At 51.3% G+C, this 21,985-nt stretch overlaps 1 protein-coding gene across 2 annotated transcripts in view; it reads left to right on the forward strand.

Annotated features, from left to right (window-relative positions):
- Window positions 1-6,803: 6,803 nt before the first annotated feature.
- The window catches only part of FAM204A (family with sequence similarity 204 member A), a 70,680-nt gene continuing 55,498 nt past the window's right edge, over window positions 6,804-21,985 (forward strand). For both annotated transcript variants that reach the window (XR_012321850.1, XM_073681264.1), the window contains exons 1-2: window positions 6,804-6,981; window positions 8,898-8,973. Coding sequence is in view for 1 of the 2 variants with exons in the window: in XM_073681264.1 (XP_073537365.1) it covers window positions 6,874-6,981; window positions 8,898-8,973 (184 nt within the window). In the remaining variant the exon portion in view is untranslated. The remainder of the gene's footprint in view (window positions 6,982-8,897; window positions 8,974-21,985) is intronic.

Genomic DNA, 21,985 nt, shown 5'->3' on the forward strand with positions numbered 1-21,985 from the left:
TCCACCAGCCTAAAAGGCAGCATTTCCAATGCAAGCAGTTGTGAAATGTGCGAATTTAGGACTGTGGCCTGTGGGGCGTTGGCTGCAAATTTGCGCTTTAGTTCAAAGGTCTGGGATATGGACAATTGAACGCTGCGGTGGGACGTGGACGTTGATGCTGTTTCTTGAGAAACTGCCATAACAAGTGAAGACTGAGAGGAGGGGGCATCTTTGCATACAGTATGGACCGGGGATTGCCTTGCACGCACAACAGGGGGTTCTCTTACACGCACAACAGCGGAAGAAGCAGTGGTGACACCCGCTGACACTGGTCGTGGACCCTGGGGTTCACCCCACAAAGTCAGGTGCTTTGCTGACATGTGACTGATCATGCTGGTGGTGGTCAGGCTGGTAGTTTTGTCACCCCTGCTGATGCTGGCCTGGCAGGTGGTACAAATGGCCTTTTTGGGGTTATCAGCAGAGTCTTTAAAAAAATTCCAGACTCTGGAAGACCTACCGGTTGTACTGGCAACGTCCCGCGTGTTGATGTTATGGGGAATGGTTGCTCGCCTTCTGTCTGAGGCCACCACACTGCTTCTTCCTGCCTGTTGGGGTACTCTGCCTCCCTCCCCCTGTGTGCTGCTGGCCTCGCTCTGCGTGTCCTCCTGCCACGTTGGGTCAGTTACTAGATCATCCACCACCTCCTCCTCCTCTTCCGCACCACGGTCCTCCTCCTCACTTCATGGCAATTGTGTCTCGTCATCGTCCACCTCTTGTGACAAATTGCCAGCGTCGCCTTCCTGTGGCCGTGGCTGTTCAAATATTTGGCCATCGCTACATGGGATCTCCTCTTCCACCACTTCAAGCGGAGCAGGCGAGGGGCACAAACCTGGAAATGGACCAGTGAATAGCTCTTCAGAGTGTCCAAGTGTGGGATCAGTTGCTGTCTGACGACACTCGGCCTGGTGGGAGGAAGGAGCATCAGGGTGAGGAGGAGTATGCGGTCGAGACTCACGCCTACTAAGAGTTGACCGTGTGGAAGACAGACCGGAGGTGGTGGTGCCCAGGTAACTGGAAGTATTATCTGCTATCCAATTAATAACCTGTTCACACTGATCAGTTCTCAATACTGGTGTTGTTTTGTGCTTCCCTAGTAATTCGGTCAAGAAGTGGGAGCGAGAAGATGTGGCTGTTGGTTGTGGCACATTTTCACCTTGGCCACGGCCCCGTCCTCTGCACGAACCATCACCAGAACGTCCACTTCCACGTCCCTTGCCACGCGCCTTGCCCATTGTAAATGAAGTAAAATAGCTTACACTCGCACTATCAATGGAAAAAGGGTAATAAAAAGGAGATTTGAACCGTGGAAGAGGAAAACCACAGTTCTAGTTCTCTGGCCTACACCAGAATCTTTTAAACAGATATATTTGTGTCTGAACAGTCAGCGAGACACTGAAACTGTTTTTTTTTTATGCAAAAAGGTGGATTACACCTAGATTTGAACCGTGGAAGAGGAAAAAAAAACAGGTCTATTTCTCTGGCTTACACCAGACTCTTTTAAACATATATATTTGTGTCTGACCATTCACAGACACACTCAATTTTTATTTATTTATTTTTTTTTTGGGGGGGGGGGGGTACCAAAAGGTTAATAAGACGGGTGTTTGTACAGTCTGACTGAGGGGAAAGAAAGAGGATTTAGATGAAAAAAAGGATTTTTCCTGGCCCCTGAGACCTGGGGCTAAGTCTAGCAATTTGACAAGCAGCACACAGGACTGTAATGCAGTGTTTGTTGGTATAACCACTGCGTCTCCTATACAGCCTGCCTGCCTGATATCTGGGATGGATATTAGTCCTGAGAAGGACTGTTTGTTTGATCTGGCAGCCTTTACAGACCCTACACTACCTATTTCAGAGTATAAATCTCTCCCTAGCGCAGCAGCACTCTCCCTACACTGTCTGATCCGGAGCATCTGTGTCCAAGATGGCGGCGCCCGGTTTTAAATACTCGAGGTGACGCTGTGTGGCCAGCCAATCACTGTAATGCCCACAACCAACATGGCTGCGGCATTACAGTGACTGGCTGGCAATCCCTGCATGTTCATTGGCTCTGTAAAGAGCATCAAACGTGCTCCCGCCCGAGTAACCCGAAAATACTCAGTGCTCGCCGAACATCCCGAGCAGTGAGATGCTCGTGCGAGTACCGAGCAGCATCGAGCATGCTCGCTCAACAGTACAAGCCTGCATTTTAATTACCTCCTGCGTCTTTCAGAGACAAGATGCTTGCTTCCTAACAAAGTTATAACACTCCTTGCCTGGCATCGTTTGCATAAGCTATTTCCCAGGCGTGTGCTAATTGGGACTTTTGTGCTGAGGAAAATGGGACAGCTCGGTGCTGACTAGTGGTGATAATTTGCAGTAAGACACTGTATAATTGTCATCTCTCGACAAACACTACAACAGAGGGCATGGGAAAAGGGGCTAATATTCTGTTAATATGTCCCTGACATTAATATTTCCCTGACAAATGGCAAAGCAAATACCACACTGAATGCGAAACCAAATACCACAAGGAATTCCAGACCAAATACCACAAGGAAATCCAAACCAAATACCACAAGGAAATCCAAACCAAATACCACAAGGAATGCCAACCCAAATAACACATCGAATGCCAAACCAAATAACACATCGAATGCCAAACCAAATAACACATCGAATGCCAAACCAAATAACACAAAGAATGCCAAAACAAATACCACAAAGAATGCCAAACCAGAGACTGCATCAAATGCCAAACCAAATACCGCACCGAATGCAAAACCAAATACCACACCGAATGCCAAACCAAATACCACACCGAATGCCAAACCAAATACCACACCGAATGCCAAACCAAATACCACAAGGAATGCCAAACCAAATACAACAAGGAATGCCAAACCAAATACCCCACGGAATGACAAACCAAATGCCAGAAGGAATGCCAAAACAAATACTAAGAGGAAAGCCAAACCAAATACCGCACCAATGCCAAACCAAATACCACAAGGAATGCCAAACCAAATACCGCACCGAATGCCAAATCAAATACCACAAGAAATGCCAAACCAAATACCACAAGGAATGCCAAACCAAATACCGCAAGGAATGGCAAACCAAATACCGCAAGGAATGGCAAACCAAATACCGCAAGGAATGCCAAACCAAATACCGCAAGGAATGCCAAACCAAATACCGCAAGGAATGCCAAACCAAATACCGCAAGGAATGCCAAACCAAATACCGCAAGGAATGCCAAACCAAATACCGCAAGGTATGCCAAACCAAATACCGCAAGGAATGCCAAACCAAATACCGCAAGGAATGCCAAACCAAATACCGCAAGGAATGCCAAACCAAATACCGCAAGGAATGCCAAACCAAATACCACAAGGAATGCCAAACCAAATACCACACCAATTGCCAAACCAAATACCACAAGGAATGCCAAACCAAATACCGCACCGAATGCCAAACCAAATACCACAAGGAATGCCAAACCAAATACCAAAAGGAATGGCAAACCAAATACCGCGCAGAAAGCCAAATCAAATACCAAAAGGAATGCCAAACCAAATACCAAAAGGAATGCCAAACCAAATACCAAAAGGAATGCCAAATCAAATACCACAAGAAATGCCAAACCAAATACCAAAAGGAATGCCAAACCAAATACCAAAAGGAATGCCAAACCAAATACCACACAGAATGCCAAACCAAATACCACACAGAATGCCAAACCAAATACCACACAGAATGCCAAACCAAATACCACACAGAATGCCAAACCAAATAACACACCGAATGCCAAACCAAATACCACACCGAATGCCAAACCAAATACCACACCGAATGCCAAACCAAATACCACACCGAATGCCAAACCAAATGCCAAACCAAATACCACACCGAATGCCAAACCAAATACAACAAGGAATGCCAAACCAAATAGCACACCAAATGCCAAACCAAATACCGCACCGAATGCCAAACCAAATACCACACCGAATGCCAAACCAAATGCCACAAGGAATTCCAAACCAAATACCACACAGAATGCCAAACCAAATACCACAAGGAATGCCAAACCAAATACCACAAGGAATGCCAAACCAAATACCACACGGAATGCCAAACCAAATACCACAAGTAATGCCAAACCAGATACCACACGGAATGCCAACCCAAATATCACACAGAATGCCAACCCAAATACCACAAGGAATGCCAAACCAAATACCGGACCAAATGCCAAACCAAATACCGCACCGAATGCCAAACCAAATACCACACGGAATGCCAAACCAAATACCACACGGAATGCCAAACCAAATACCGCACCGAATGCCAAACCAAATACCACACGGAATGCCAAACCAAATACCACACGGAATGCCAAACCAAATACCGCACCGAATGCAAAACCAAATACAAGGAATGCCAACCCAAATACCACACCGAATGCCAACCCAAATACCACAAGGAATGCCAAACCAAATACCACACCGAATGCCAACCCAAATACCACACCGAATGCCAACCCAAATACCACAAGGAATGCCAAACCAAATACCACAAGGAATGCCAAACCAAATACCACACCGAATGCCAAACCAAAAACCACAAGGAATGCCAAACCAAATACCACACGGAATGCCAAACCAAATACCACAAGGAATGCCAAACCAAATACCACAAGGAATGCCAAACCAAATACCACAAGGAATGCCAAACCAAATACCACAAGGAATGCCAAACAAATACCACAAGGAATGCCAAACCAAATACCACAAGGAATGCCAAACCAAATACCACACCGAATGCCAAACCAAATACTACAAGGAATGCCAAAACAAATACCGCACCGAATGCCAAACCAAATACCGCACCGAATGCCAAACCAAATACCGCACCGAATGCCAAACCAAATACCGCACCGAATGCCAAACCGAATGCCAAACCAAATACCGCACCGAATGCCAAACTAAATACCACAAGGAACGCCAAACCAAATACCACAAGGAGTGCCGCACGTCCTATGTCCTCATAGTTTCTTGCCTTTATTAGTACAGATCTGGCGACAGCGGAGGACGTGCGGGGAGGTCACTTGTTCTCTGCAGAACGGCTAGTACATCTAGTAGGACACAGCGCACAGTGAGGGAGGAGGTGACCAAAACAGGTGCAGAGTATACAGGAGAGGGGACAATACGCCGGCGTATACAGGAGAGGGGAGGAGAAGCCGGCGTATACAGGAGAGGGGACGATACGCCGGCGTATACAGGAGAGGGGACGATACGCCAGAGTATACAGGAGGGGGGGACGATACGCCAGAGTATACAGGAGGGGGGGACGATACGCCAGAGTATACAGGAGGGGGGGACGATACGCCAGAGTATACAGGAGAGGGGACGATACGCCGGAGCATACAGGAGAGGGGACGATACGCCGGAGCATACAGGAGAGGGGACGATACGCCGGAGCATACAGGAGAGGGGACGATACGCCGGAGTATACAGGAGGGGGGGACGATACGCCGGAGTATACAGGAGGGGGGGACGATACGCCGGAGTATACAGGAGGGGGGGACGATACGCCGGAGTATACAGGAGGGGGGGACGATACGCCGGAGTATACAGGAGGGGGGGACGATACGCCGGAGTATACAGGAGGGGGGGACGATACGCCGGAGTATACAGGAGGGGGGGACGATACGCCGGAGTATACAGGAGGGGGGGACGATACGCCGGAGTATACAGGAGGGGGGGACGATACGCCGGAGTATACAGGAGAGGGGGCGATACGCCGGAGTATACAGGAGAGGGGACGATACGCCGGAGTATACAGGAGGGGGGGACGATACGCCGGAGTATACAGGAGGGGGGGACGATACGCCGGAGTATACAGGAGAGGGGACGATACGCCGGAGTATACAGGAGGGGGGGACGATACGCCGGAGTATACAGGAGAGGGGACGATACGCCAGAGTATACAGGAGAGGGGGCGATACGCCGGAGTATACAGGAGAGGGGACGATACGCCGGAGTATACAGGAGAGGGGACGATACGCCGGAGTATACAGGAGGGGGGGACGATACGCCGGAGTATACAGGAGGGGGGGACGATACGCCGGAGTATACAGGAGGGGGGGACGATACGCCGGAGTATACAGGAGGGGGGGACGATACGCCGGAGTATACAGGAGGGGGGGACGATACGCCGGAGTATACAGGAGGGGGGGACGATACGCCGGAGTATACAGGAGAGGGGGCGATACGCCGGAGTATACAGGAGAGGGGACGATACGCCGGAGTATACAGGAGGGGGGGACGATACGCCGGAGTATACAGGAGGGGGGGACGATACGCCGGAGTATACAGGAGAGGGGACGATACGCCGGAGTATACAGGAGGGGGGGACGATACGCCGGAGTATACAGGAGAGGGGACGATACGCCAGAGTATACAGGAGAGGGGGCGATACGCCGGAGTATACAGGAGAGGGGACGATACGCCGGAGTATACAGGAGGGGGGGACGATACGCCGGAGTATACAGGAGGGGGGGACGATACGCCGGAGTATACAGGAGGGGGGGACGATACGCCGGAGTATACAGGAGGGGGGGACGATACGCCGGAGTATACAGGAGGGGATTACGCGTTTCCGCAAACTGACGCCGGGCAGGAGCCGCTGGGCACACATCACTTCCGCTGTTAGTTCGGTTTCCATAGTAACAGCCGCCCGCTTCCGGTTTGCGATTCGCGCCTCATTCTGATCTTTCAGTTTGTGATTTAATTGGTTGACCACATAAACACGCCCCTTTCTGGGCGGAGTCAAACAGTAGTAGCGCGGAAAATGTGGAGTGGACTGCTGCCGCCGGGAGTGACCGAGAGCGACCTGTCATCTGACGGCGAAGGACCGGGGCCGAGCACCGACACGGCCGTGCCCGAGAGCTGCGTCACCGTGCGTAACACCGGGGCACCCGGAAATGGTCACCTTAGTACCGAGCCTTGACCCCTGCCTTCCTAGTTACTTGACCTTGGCTCCTGCCCCTTGTCCTGGGCTCTGGCCCCCCTGCCCCTTGTCCTGGGCTCTGGCCCCCCTGCCCCTTGTCCTGGGCTCTGGCCCCCTGCCCCTTGTCCTGGGCTCTGGCCCCCCTGCCCCTTGTCCTGGGCTCTGGCCCCCCTGCCCCTTGTCCTGGGCTCTGGCCCCCCTGCCCCTTGTCCTGGGCTCTGGCCCCCCTGCCCCTTGTCCTGGGCTCTGGCCCCCCTGCCCCTTGTCCTGGGCTCTGGCCCCCCTGCCCCTTGTCCTGGGCTCTGGCCCCCTGCCCCTTGTCCTGGGCTCTGGCCCCCTGCCCTTTGTCCTGGGCTCTGGCCCCCTGCCCTTTGTCATGGGCTCTGGCCCCCCTGCCCTTTGTCATGGGCTCTGGCCCCCCTGCCCTTTGTCATGGGCTCTGGCCCCCCTGCCCTTTGTCATGGGCTCTGGCCCCCCTGCCCCTTGTCATGGGCTCTGGCCCCCCTGCCCCTTGTCATGGGCTCTGGCCCCCCTGCCCCTTGTCATGGGCTCTGGCCCCCCTGCCCCTTGTCATGGGCTCTGGCCCCCCTGCCCCTTGTCATGGGCTCTGGCCCCCCTGCCCCTTGTCATGGGCTCTGGCCCCCCTGCCCCTTGTCATGGGCTCTGGCCCCCCTGCCCCTTGTCATGGGCTCTGGCCCCCCTGCCCCTTGTCATGGGCTCTGGCCCCCCTGCCCCTTGTCATGGGCTCTGGCCCCCCTGCCCCTTGTCATGGGCTCTGGCCCCCCTGCCCCTTGTCATGGGCTCTGGCCCCCCTGCCCCTTGTCATGGGCTCTGGCCCCCCTGCCCCTTGTCATGGGCTCTGGCCCCCCTGCCCCTTGTCATGGGCTCTGGCCCCCCTGCCCCTTGTCATGGGCTCTGGCCCCCCTGCCCCTTGTCATGGGCTCTGGCCCCCCTGCCCCTTGTCATGGGCTCTGGCCCCCCTGCCCCTTGTCATGGGCTCTGGCCCCCCTGCCCCTTGTCATGGGCTCTGGCCCCCCTCACCCTTGTCATGGGCTCTGGCCCCCCTCACCCTTGTCATGGGCTCTGGCCCCCCTCACCCTTGTCCTGGGCTCTGGCCCCCCTGCCCTTTGTCCTGGGCTCTGGCCCCCCTGCCCTTTGTCCTGGGCTCTGGCCCCCCTGCCCTTTGTCCTGGGCTCTGGCCCCCCTGCCCTGGGCTCTGGCCCACCTGACCCTTGTCCTGGGCTCTGGCCCCCCTGCCCCTTTGTCCTAGGCTCTGGCCCCCCTGCCCCTTTGTCCTAGGCTCTGGCCCCCCTGCCCCTTGTCCTGGGCTCTGGCCCCCCTGCCCCTTGTCCTGGGCTCTGGCCCCCCTGCCCCTTTGTCCTGGGCTCTGGCCCCCCTGCCCCTTGTCCTGGGCTCTGGCCCCCCTGCCCCTTGTCCTGGGCTCTGGCCCCCCTGCCCCTTTGTCCTAGGCTCTGGCCCCCCTGCCCCTTGTCCTGGGCTCTGGCCCCCCTGCCCCTTGTCCTGGGCTCTGGCCCCCCTGCCCCTTGTCCTGGGCTCTGGCCCCCCTGCCCCTTTGTCCTAGGCTTTGGCCCCCCTGCCCCTTGTCCTGGGCTCTGGCCCCCCTGCCCCTTGTCCTGGGCTCTGGCCCCCCTGCCCCTTGTCCTGGGCTCTGGCCCCCCTGCCCCTTGTCCTAGGCTCTGGCCCCCCTGCCCCTTGTCCTGGGCTCTGGCCCCCCTGCCCCTTGTCCTGGGCTCTGGCCCCCCTGCCCCTTGTCCTAGGCTCTGGCCCCCCTGCCCCTTGTCCTGGGCTGTTGTATTTATCTCCATCACCTATTTCCCTTTGTGATTTCCAATTTTCTTCCATAGAAATTTGTGGATCTTCAGAGGAGACGCAGCGAGCTGCAGGCGGAGGCCAGAGAGCGGAGGCCGAGACACCGCACAGGTAACAGGGGCCCTCATGGTCGTCCGACTGAATCTGGCGCCTGCATCTGACAGAGAAGGGACCTCCGATACAGCCGCTACCTACAAAGCGCAACACTGAATGAGTGGTTCTAGAGCACAACCCTAGGGATCCCGCCAGTTCCCCCCTATCCCCTTCATTTTCTTGGTTCGTGCCCCCCCCCTTCTTCCTCTCCTCTCACTGCTGTTAGATGTAGATGATGGTGATGTAACACAGTGTCTGCCGGGTATGATGGAGGCTCCTCTCCTCTCACTGCTGTTAGATGTAGATGATGGTGATGTAACACAGTGTCTGCCGGGTATGATGGAGGCTCCTCTCCTCTCACTGCTGTTAGATGTAGATGATGATGATGTAACACAGTGTCTGCCGGGTATGATGGAGGCTCCTCTCCTCTCACTGCTGTTAGATATAGACGATGATGGTGATGTAACACAGTGTCTGCCGGGTATGATGGAGGCTCCTCTCCTCTCACTGCTGTTAGATGTAGATGATGGTGATGTAACACAGTGTCTGCCGGGTATGATGGAGGCTCCTCTCCTCTCACTGCTGTTAGATGTAGATGATGGTGATGTAACACAGTGTCTGCCGGGTATGATGGAGGCTCCTCTCCTCTCACTGCTGTTAGATGTAGATGATGGTGATGTAACACAGTGTCTGCCGGGTATGATGGAGGCTCCTCTCCTCTCACTCCTGTTAGATGTAGATGATGGTGATGTAACACAGTGTCTGCCGGGTATGATGGAGGCTCCTCTCCTCTCACTGCTGTTAGATGTAGATGATGATGATGTAACACAGTGTCTGCCGGGTATGATGGAGGCTCCTCTCCTCTCACTGCTGTTAGATGTAGATGATGATGATGTAACACAGTGTCTGCCGGGTATGATGGAGGCTCCTCTCCTCTCACTGCTGTTAGATGTAGATGATGATGATGTAACACAGTGTCTGCCGGGTATGATGGAGGCTCCTCTCCTCTCACTGCTGTTAGATGTAGATGATGATGATGTAACACAGTATCTGCCGGGTATGATGGAGGCTCCTCTCCTCTCACTCCTGTTAGATGTAGATGATGATGATGTAACACAGTGTCTGCCGGGTATGATGGAGGCTCCTCTCCTCTCACTGCTGTTAGATGTAGATGATGATGATGTAACACAGTGTCTGCCGGGTATGATGGAGGCTCCTCTCCTCTCACTGCTGTTAGATGTAGATGATGGTGATGATGTAACACAGTGTCTGCCGGGTATGATGGAGGCTCCTCTCCTCTCACTGCTGTTAGATGTAGATGATGATGATGATGTAACACAGTGTCTGCCGGGTATGATGGAGGCTCCTCTCCTCTCACTGCTGTTAGATGTAGATGATGATGGTGTAACACAGTGTCTGCCGGGTATGATGGAGGCTCCTCTCCTCTCACTGCTGTTAGATGTAGATGATGATGATGATGTAACACAGTGTCTGCCGGGTATGATGGAGGCTCCTCTCCTCTCACTGCTGTTAGATGTAGATGATGGTGATGTAACACAGTGTCTGCCGGGTATGATGGAGGCTCCTCTCCTCTCACTGCTGTTAGATGTAGATGATGATGATGTAACACAGTGTCTGCCGGGTATGATGGAGGCTCCTCTCCTCTCACTGCTGTTAGATGTAGATGATGATGATGTAACACAGTGTCTGCCGGGTATGATGGAGGCTCCTCTCCTCTCACTGCTGTTAGATGTAGATGATGGTGATGTAACACAGTGTCTGCTGGGTATGATGGAGGCTCCTCTCCTCTCACTGCTGTTAGATGTAGATGATGATGATGATGTAACACAGTGTCTGCCGGGTATGATGGAGGCTCCTCTCCTCTCACTGCTGTTAGATGTAGATGATGATGGTGTAACACAGTGTCTGCCGGGTATGATGGAGGCTCCTCTCCTCTCACTGCTGTTAGATGTAGATGATGGTGATGTAACACAGTGTCTGCCGGGTATGATGGAGGCTCCTCTCCTCTCACTGCTGTTAGATGTAGATGATGGTGATGTAACACAGTGTCTGCCGGGTATGATGGAGGCTCCTCTCCTCTCACTGCTGTTAGATGTAGATGATGATGATGTAACACAGTGTCTGCCGGGTATGATGGAGGCTCCTCTCCTCTCACTGCTGTTAGATGTAGATGATGATGGTGTAACACAGTGTCTGCCGGGTATGATGGAGGCTCCTCTCCTCTCACTGCTGTTAGATGTAGATGATGATGATGTAACACAGTGTCTGCCGGGTATGATGGAGGCTCCTCTCCTCTCACTGCTGTTAGATGTAGATGATGATGATGTAACACAGTGTCTGCCGGGTATGATGGAGGCTCCTCTCCTCTCACTGCTGTTAGATGTAGATGATGATGGTGTAACACAGTGTCTGCCGGGTATGATGGAGGCTCCTCTCCTCTCACTGCTGTTAGATGTAGATGATGATGATGTAACACAGTGTCTGCCGGGTATGATGGAGGCTCCTCTCCTCTCACTGCTGTTAGATGTAGATGATGATGATGTAACACAGTGTCTGCCGGGTATGATGGAGGCTCCTCTCCTCTCACTGCTGTTAGATGTAGATGATGGTGATGTAACACAGTGTCTGCCGGGTATGATGGAGGCTCCTCTCCTCTCACTGCTGTTAGATGTAGATGATGGTGATGTAACACAGTGTCTGCCGGGTATGATGGAGGCTCCTCTCCTCTCACTGCTGTTAGATGTAGATGATGGTGATGATGTAACACAGTGTCTGCCGGGTATGATGGAGGCTCCTCTCCTCTCACTGCTGTTAGATGTAGATGATGATGATGTAACACAGTGTCTGCCGGGTATGATGGAGGCTCCTCTCCTCTCACTGCTGTTAGATGTAGATGATGGTGATGATGTAACACAGTGTCTGCCGGGTATGATGGAGGCTCCTCTCCTCTCACTGCTGTTAGATGTAGATGATGATGATGTAACACAGTGTCTGCCGGGTATGATGGAGGCTCCTCTCCTCTCACTGCTGTTAGATGTAGATGATGGTGATGTAACACAGCGTCTGCCGGGTATGATGGAGGCTCCTCTCCTCTCACTGCTGTTAGATGTAGATGATGATGATGTAACACAGTGTCTGCCGGGTATGATGGAGGCTCCTCTCCTCTCACTGCTGTTAGATGTAGATGATGGTGATGTAACACAGTGTCTGCCGGGTATGATGGAGGCTCCTCTCCTCTCACTGCTGTTAGATGTAGATGATGATGATGTAACACAGTGTCTGCCGGGTATGATGGAGGCTCCTCTCCTCTCACTGCTGTTAGATGTAGATGATGGTGATGTAACACAGTGTCTGCCGGGTATGATGGAGGCTCCTCTCCTCTCACTGCTGTTAGATGTAGATGATGATGATGTAACACAGTGTCTGCCGGGTATGATGGAGGCTCCTCTCCTCTCACTGCTGTTAGATGTAGATGATGATGATGATGTAACACAGTGTCTGCCGGGTATGATGGAGGCTCCTCTCCTCTCACTGCTGTTAGATGTAGATGATGATGATGTAACACAGTGTCTGCCGGGTATGATGGAGGCTCCTCTCCTCTCACTGCTGTTAGATGTAGATGATGATGATGATGTAACACAGTGTCTGCCGGGTATGATGGAGGCTCCTCTCCTCTCACTGCTGTTAGATGTAGATGATGATGGTGATGTAACACAGTGTCTGCCGGGTATGATGGAGGCTCCTCTCCTCTCACTGCTGTTAGATGTAGATGATGATGATGTAACACAGTGTCTGCCGGGTATGATGGAGGCTCCTCTCCTCTCACTGCTGTTAGATGTAGATGATGATGATGATGTAACACAGTGTCTGCCGGGTATGATGGAGGCTCCTCTCCTCTCACTGCTGTTAGATGTAGATGATGGTGATGATGTAACACAGTGTCTGCCGGGTATGATGGAGGCTCCTCTCCTCTCACTGCTGTTAGATGTAGATGATGGTGATGTAACACAGTGTCTGCCGGGTATGATGGAGGCTCCTCTCCTCTCACTGCTGTTAGATGTAGATGATGATGATGATGTAACACAGTGTCTGCCGGGTATGATGGAGGCTCCTCTCCTCTCACTGCTGTTAGATGTAGATGATGGTGATGTAACGCAGTGTCTGCCGGGTATGATGGAGGCTCCTCTCCTCTCACTGCTGTTAGATGTAGATGATGGTGATGTAACACAGTGTCTGCTGGGTATGATGGAGGCTCCTCTCCTCTCACTGCTGTTAGATGTAGATGATGATGATGTAACACAGTGTCTGCCGGGTATGATGGAGGCTCCTCTCCTCTCACTGCTGTTAGATGTAGATGATGATGATGATGTAACACAGTGTCTGCCGGGTATGATGGAGGCTCCTCTCCTCTCACTGCTGTTAGATGTAGATGATGATGATGTTAACACAGTGTCTGCCGGGTATGATGGAGGCTCCTCTCCTCTCACTGCTGTTAGATGTAGATGATGATGATGATGTAACACAGTGTCTGCCGGGTATGATGGAGGCTCCTCTCCTCTCACTGCTGTTAGATGTAGATGATGATGATGATGTAACACAGTGTCTGCCGGGTATGATGGAGGCTCCTCTCCTCTCACTGCTGTTAGATGTAGATGATGATGATGATGTAACACAGTGTCTGCCGGGTATGATGGAGGCTCCTCTCCTCTCACTGCTGTTAGATGTAGATGATGATGATGATGTAACACAGTGTCTGCCGGGTATGATGGAGGCTCCTCTCCTCTCACTGCTGTTAGATGTAGATGATGGTGATGATGTAACACAGTGTCTGCCGGGTATGATGGAGGCTCCTCTCCTCTCACTGCTGTTAGATGTAGATGATGATGATGTAACACAGTGTCTGCCGGGTATGATGGAGGCTCCTCTCCTCTCACTGCTGTTAGATGTAGATGATGATGATGATGTAACACTGTGTCTGCCGGGTATGATGGAGGCTCCTCTCCTCTCACTGCTGTTAGATGTAGATGATGATGATGTAAACAGTGTCTGCCGGGTATGATGGAGGCTCCTCTCCTCTCACTGCTGTTAGATGTAGATGATGATGATGTAACACAGTGTCTGCCGGGTATGATGGAGGCTCCTCTCCTCTCACTGCTGTTAGATGTAGATGATGATGATGTAACACAGTGTCTGCCGGGTATGATGGAGGCTCCTCTCCTCTCACTGCTGTTAGATGTAGATGATGGTGATGTAACACAGTGTCTGCCGGGTATGATGGAGGCTCCTCTCCTCTCACTGCTGTTAGATGTAGATGATGATGATGTAACACAGTGTCTGCCGGGTATGATGGAGGCTCCTCTCCTCTCACTGCTGTTAGATGTAGATGATGATGATGTAACACAGTGTCTGCTGGGTATGATGGAGGCTCCTCTCCTCTCACTGCTGTTAGATGTAGATGATGATGGTGATGTAACACAGTGTCTGCCGGGTATGATGGAGGCTCCTCTCCTCTCACTGCTGTTAGATGTAGATGATGATGGTGATGTAACACAGTGTCTGCCGGGTATGATGGAGGCTCCTCTCCTCTCACTGCTGTTAGATGTAGATGATGATGATGTAACACAGTGTCTGCCGGGTATGATGGAGGCTCCTCTCCTCTCACTGCTGTTAGATGTAGATGATGATGATGTAACACAGTGTCTGCTGGGTATGATGGAGGCTCCTCTCCTCTCACTGCTGTTAGATGTAGATGATGGTGATGTAACACAGTTCTGCCGGGTATGATGGAGGCTCCTCTCCTCTCACTGCTGTTAGATGTAGATGATGATGATGATGTAACACAGTGTCTGCCGGGTATGATGGAGGCTCCTCTCCTCTCACTGCTGTTAGATGTAGATGATGGTGATGATGTAACACAGTGTCTGCCGGGTATGATGGAGGCTCCTCTCCTCTCACTGCTGTTAGATGTAGATGATGGTGATGATGTAACACAGTGTCTGCCGGGTATGATGGAGGCTCCTCTCCTCTCACTGCTGTTAGATGTAGATGATGATGATGTAACACAGTGTCTGCCGGGTATGATGGAGGCTCCTCTCCTCTCACTGCTGTTAGATGTAGATGATGGTGATGTAACACAGTGTCTGCCGGGTATGATGGAGGCTCCTCTCCTCTCACTGCTGTTAGATGTAGATGATGATGATGTAACACAGTGTCTGCCGGGTATGATGGAGGCTCCTCTCCTCTCACTGCTGTTAGATGTAGATGATGATGATGTAACACGGTGTCTGCCGGGTATGATGGAGGCTCCTCTCCTCTCACTGCTGTTAGATGTAGATGATGATGATGTAACACGGTGTCTGCCGGGTATGATGGAGGCTCCTCTCCTCTCACTGCTGTTAGATGTAGATGATGATGGTGATGTAACACGGTGTCTGCCGGGTATGATGGAGGCTCCTCTCCTCTCACTGCTGTTAGATGTAGATGATGATGATGTAACACAGTGTCTGCCGGGTATGATGGAGGCTCCTCTCCTCTCACTGCTGTTAGATGTAGATGATGGTGATGTAACACAGTGTCTGCCGGGTATGATGGAGGCTCCTCTCCTCTCACTGCTGTTAGATGTAGATGATGATGATGATGTAACACAGTGTCTGCCGGGTATGATGGAGGCTCCTCTCCTCTCACTGCTGTTAGATGTAGATGATGGTGATGTAACACAGTGTCTGCCGGGTATGATGGAGGCTCCTCTCCTCTCACTGCTGTTAGATGTAGATGATGATGATGTAACACAGTGTCTGCCGGGTATGATGGAGGCTCCTCTCCTCTCACTGCTGTTAGATGTAGATGATGGTGATGTAACACAGTGTCTGCCGGGTATGATGGAGGCTCCTCTCCTCTCACTGCTGTTAGATGTAGATGATGGTGATGTAACACAGTGTCTGCCGGGTATGATGGAGGCTCCTCTCCTCTCACTGCTGTTAGATGTAGATGATGATGATGTAACACAGTGTCTGCCGGGTATGATGGAGGCTCCTCTCCTCTCACTGCTGTTAGATGTAGATGATGATGATGTAACACAGTGTCTGCCGGGTATGATGGAGGCTCCTCTCCTCTCACTGCTGTTAGATGTAGATGATGGTGATGTAACACAGTGTCTGCCGGGTATGATGGAGGCTCCTCTCCTCTCACTGCTGTTAGATGTAGATGATGGTGATGTAACACAGTGTCTGCCGGGTATGATGGAGGCTCCTCTCCTCTCACTGCTGTTAGATGTAGATGATGATGGTGATGTAACACAGTGTCTGCCGGGTATGATGGAGGCTCCTCTCCTCTCACTGCTGTTAGATGTAGATGATGATGGTGATGTAACACAGTGTCTGCCGGGTATGATGGAGGCTCCTCTCCTCTCACTGCTGTTAGATGTAGATGATGATGATGTAACACAGTGTCTGCCGGGTATGATGGAGGCTCCTCTCCTCTCACTGCTGTTAGATGTAGATGATGATGATGATGTAACACAGTGTCTGCCGGGTATGATGGAGGCTCCTCTCCTCTCACTGCTGTTAGATGTAGATGATGGTGATGTAACACAGTGTCTGCCGGGTATGATGGAGGCTCCTCTCCTCTCACTGCTGTTAGATGTAGATGATGATGGTGATGTAACACAGTGTCTGCCGGGTATGATGGAGGCTCCTCTCCTCTCACTGCTGTTAGATGTAGATGATGATGGTGTAACACAGTGTCTGCCGGGTATGATGGAGGCTCCTCTCCTCTCACTGCTGTTAGATGTAGATGATGATGATGATGTAACACAGTGTCTGCCGGGTATGATGGAGGCTCCTCTCCTCTCACTGCTGTTAGATGTAGATGATGATGATGTAACACAGTGTCTGCCGGGTATGATGGAGGCTCCTCTCCTCTCACTGCTGTTAGATGTAGATGATGATGATGTAACACAGTGTCTGCCGGGTATGATGGAGGCTCCTCTCCTCTCACTGCTGTTAGATGTAGATGATGATGATGATGTAACACAGTGTCTGCTGGGTATGATGGAGGCTCCTCTCCTCTCACTGCTGTTAGATGTAGATGATGATGATGATGTAACACAGTGTCTGCCGGGTATGATGGAGGCTCCTCTCCTCTCACTGCTGTTAGATGTAGATGATGGTGATGTAACACAGTGTCTGCCGGGTATGATGGAGGCTCCTCTCCTCTCACTGCTGTTAGATGTAGATGATGATGATGTAACACAGTGTCTGCCGGGTATGATGGAGGCTCCTCTCCTCTCACTGCTGTTAGATGTAGATGATGGTGATGTAACACAGTGTCTGCCGGGTATGATGGAGGCTCCTCTCCTCTCACTGCTGTTAGATGTAGATGATGATGATGTAACACAGTGTCTGCCGGGTATGATGGAGGCTCCTCTCCTCTCACTGCTGTTAGATGTAGATGATGGTGATGTAACACAGTGTCTGCCGGGTATGATGGAGGCTCCTCTCCTCTCACTGCTGTTAGATGTAGATGATGATGATGTAACACAGTGTCTGCCGGGTATGATGGAGGCTCCTCTCCTCTCACTGCTGTTAGATGTAGATGATGGTGTAACACAGTGTCTGCCGGGTATGATGGAGGCTCCTCTCCTCTCACTGCTGTTAGATGTAGATGATGATGTAACACAGTGTCTGCCGGTATGATGGAGGCTCCTCTCCTCTCACTGCTGTTAGATGTAGATGATGATGATGTAACACAGTGTCTGCCGGGTATGATGGAGGCTCCTCTCCTCTCACTGCTGTTAGATGTAGATGATGATGATGTAACACAGTGTCTGCCGGGTATGATGGAGGCTCCTCTCCTCTCACTGCTGTTAGATGTAGATGATGATGGTGATGTAACACAGTGTCTGCCGGGTATGATGGAGGCTCCTCTCCTCTCACTGCTGTTAGATGTAGATGATGATGATGATGTAACACAGTGTCTGCCGGGTATGATGGAGGCTCCTCTCCTCTCACTGCTGTTAGATGTAGATGATGATGATGATGTAACACAGCGTCTGCCGGGTATGATGGAGGCTCCTCTCCTCTCACTGCTGTTAGATGTAGATGATGATGATGTAACACAGTGTCTGCCGGGTATGATGGAGGCTCCTCTCCTCTCACTGCTGTTAGATGTAGATGATGATGATGTAACACAGTGTCTGCCGGGTATGATGGAGGCTCCTCTCCTCTCACTGCTGTTAGATGTAGATGATGATGATGTAACACAGTGTCTGCCGGGTATGATGGAGGCTCCTCTCCTCTCACTGCTGTTAGATGTAGATGATGATGATGTAACACAGTGTCTGCCGGGTATGATGGAGGCTCCTCTCCTCTCACTGCTGTTAGATGTAGATGATGATGGTGTAACACAGTGTCTGCCGGGTATGATGGAGGCTCCTCTCCTCTCACTGCTGTTAGATGTAGATGATGATGATGTAACACAGTGTCTGCCGGGTATGATGGAGGCTCCTCTCCTCTCACTGCTGTTAGATGTAGATGATGGTGATGTAACACAGTGTCTGCCGGGTATGATGGAGGCTCCTCTCCTCTCACTGCTGTTAGATGTAGATGATGATGGTGATGTAACACAGTGTCTGCCGGGTATGATGGAGGCTCCTCTCCTCTCACTGCTGTTAGATGTAGATGATGATGGTGTAACACAGTGTCTGCCGGGTATGATGGAGGCTCCTCTCCTCTCACTGCTGTTAGATGTAGATGATGATGATGATGTAACACAGTGTCTGCCGGGTATGATGGAGGCTCCTCTCCTCTCACTGCTGTTAGATGTAGATGATGATGATGTAACACAGTGTCTGCCGGGTATGATGGAGGCTCCTCTCCTCTCACTGCTGTTAGATGTAGATGATGATGATGTAACACAGTGTCTGCCGGGTATGATGGAGGCTCCTCTCCTCTCACTGCTGTTAGATGTAGATGATGATGATGATGTAACACAGTGTCTGCTGGGTATGATGGAGGCTCCTCTCCTCTCACTGCTGTTAGATGTAGATGATGATGATGATGTAACACAGTGTCTGCCGGGTATGATGGAGGCTCCTCTCCTCTCACTGCTGTTAGATGTAGATGATGGTGATGTAACACAGTGTCTGCCGGGTATGATGGAGGCTCCTCTCCTCTCACTGCTGTTAGATGTAGATGATGATGATGTAACACAGTGTCTGCCGGGTATGATGGAGGCTCCTCTCCTCTCACTGCTGTTAGATGTAGATGATGGTGATGTAACACAGTGTCTGCCGGGTATGATGGAGGCTCCTCTCCTCTCACTGCTGTTAGATGTAGATGATGATGATGTAACACAGTGTCTGCCGGGTATGATGGAGGCTCCTCTCCTCTCACTGCTGTTAGATGTAGATGATGGTGATGTAACACAGTGTCTGCCGGGTATGATGGAGGCTCCTCTCCTCTCACTGCTGTTAGATGTAGATGATGATGATGTAACACAGTGTCTGCCGGGTATGATGGAGGCTCCTCTCCTCTCACTGCTGTTAGATGTAGATGATGGTGTAACACAGTGTCTGCCGGGTATGATGGAGGCTCCTCTCCTCTCACTGCTGTTAGATGTAGATGATGATGTAACACAGTGTCTGCCGGGTATGATGGAGGCTCCTCTCCTCTCACTGCTGTTAGATGTAGATGATGATGATGTAACACAGTGTCTGCCGGGTATGATGGAGGCTCCTCTCCTCTCACTGCTGTTAGATGTAGATGATGATGATGTAACACAGTGTCTGCCGGGTATGATGGAGGCTCCTCTCCTCTCACTGCTGTTAGATGTAGATGATGATGGTGATGTAACACAGTGTCTGCCGGGTATGATGGAGGCTCCTCTCCTCTCACTGCTGTTAGATGTAGATGATGATGATGATGTAACACAGTGTCTGCCGGGTATGATGGAGGCTCCTCTCCTCTCACTGCTGTTAGATGTAGATGATGATGATGATGTAACACAGCGTCTGCCGGGTATGATGGAGGCTCCTCTCCTCTCACTGCTGTTAGATGTAGATGATGATGATGTAACACAGTGTCTGCCGGGTATGATGGAGGCTCCTCTCCTCTCACTGCTGTTAGATGTAGATGATGATGATGTAACACAGTGTCTGCCGGGTATGATGGAGGCTCCTCTCCTCTCACTGCTGTTAGATGTAGATGATGATGATGTAACACAGTGTCTGCCGGGTATGATGGAGGCTCCTCTCCTCTCACTGCTGTTAGATGTAGATGATGATGATGTAACACAGTGTCTGCCGGGTATGATGGAGGCTCCTCTCCTCTCACTGCTGTTAGATGTAGATGATGATGGTGTAACACAGTGTCTGCCGGGTATGATGGAGGCTCCTCTCCTCTCACTGCTGTTAGATGTAGATGATGATGATGTAACACAGTGTCTGCCGGGTATGATGGAGGCTCCTCTCCTCTCACTGCTGTTAGATGTAGATGATGATGATGTAACACAGTCTCTGCCGGGTATGATGGAGGCTCCTCTCCTCTCACTGCTGTTAGATGTAGATGATGGTGATGTAACACAGTGTCTGCCGGGTATGATGGAGGCTCCTCTCCTCTCACTGCTGTTAGATGTAGATGATGATGATGTAACACAGTGTCTGCCGGGTATGATGGAGGCTCCTCTCCTCTCACTGCTGTTAGATGTAGATGATGATGATGATGTAACACAGTGTCTGCCGGGTATGATGGAAGCTCCTCTCCTCTCACTGCTGTTAGATGTAGATGATGGTGATGTAACGCAGTGTCTGCCGGGTATGATGGAGGCTCCTCTCCTCTCACTGCTGTTAGATGTAGATGATGATGATGTAACACAGTTTCTGCCGGGTATGATGGAGGCTCCTCTCCTCTCACTGCTGTTAGATGATGATGATGTAACACAGTGTCTGCCGGGTATGATGGAGGCTCCTCTCCTCTCACTGCTGTTAGATGTAGATGATGATGATGTAACACAGTGTCTGCCGGGTATGATGGAGGCTCCTCTCCTCTCACTGCTGTTAGATATAGATGATGATGGTGATGTAACACGTGTCTGCCGGGTATGATGGAGGCTCCTCTCCTCTCACTGCTGTTAGATGTAGATGATGATGGTGTAACACAGTGTCTGCCGGGTATGATGGAGGCTCCTCTCCTCTCACTGCTGTTAGATGTAGATGATGGTGATGTAACACAGTGTCTGCCGGGTATGATGGAGGCTCCTCTCCTCTCACTGCTGTTAGATGTAGATGATGATGATGTAACACAGTGTCTGCCGGGTATGATGGAGGCTCCTCTCCTCTCACTGCTGTTAGATGTAGATGATGATGATGTAACACAGTGTCTGCCGGGTATGATGGAGGCTCCTCTCCTCTCACTCCTGTTAGATGTAGATGATGATGGTGATGTAACACAGTGTCTGCCAGGTATGATGGAGGCTCCTCTCCTCTCACTGCTGTTAGATGTAGATGATGGTGATGTAACACAGTGTCTGCCGGGTATGATGGAGGCTCCTCTCCTCTCACTGCTGTTAGATATAGATGATGATGGTGATGTAACACAGTGTCTGCCGGGTATGATGGAGGCTCCTCTCCTCTCACTGCTGTTAGATGTAGATGATGGTGATGTAACGCAGTGTCTGCCGGGTATGATGGAGGCTCCTCTCCTCTCACTGCTGTTAGATGTAGATGATGATGGTGATGTAACACAGTGTCTGCCGGGTATGATGGAGGCTCCTCTCCTCTCACTCCTGTTAGATGTAGATGATGATGGTGATGTAACACAGTGTCTGCCGGGTATGATGGAGGCTCCTCTCCTCTCACTGCTGTTAGATGTAGATGATGGTGATGTAACACAGTGTCTGCCGGGTATGATGGAGGCTCCTCTCCTCTCACTCCTGTTAGATGTAGATGATGATGGTGATGTAACACAGTGTCTGCCAGGTATGATGGAGGCTCCTCTCCTCTCACTGCTGTTAG

The sequence above is a fragment of the Phyllobates terribilis genome, unplaced genomic scaffold (assembly GCF_046119375.1).
Source record: "Phyllobates terribilis strain yellow unplaced genomic scaffold, ASM4611937v1 Scaffold_5__5_contigs__length_657084704, whole genome shotgun sequence".
Taxonomy (NCBI): domain Eukaryota; kingdom Metazoa; phylum Chordata; class Amphibia; order Anura; family Dendrobatidae; genus Phyllobates; species Phyllobates terribilis.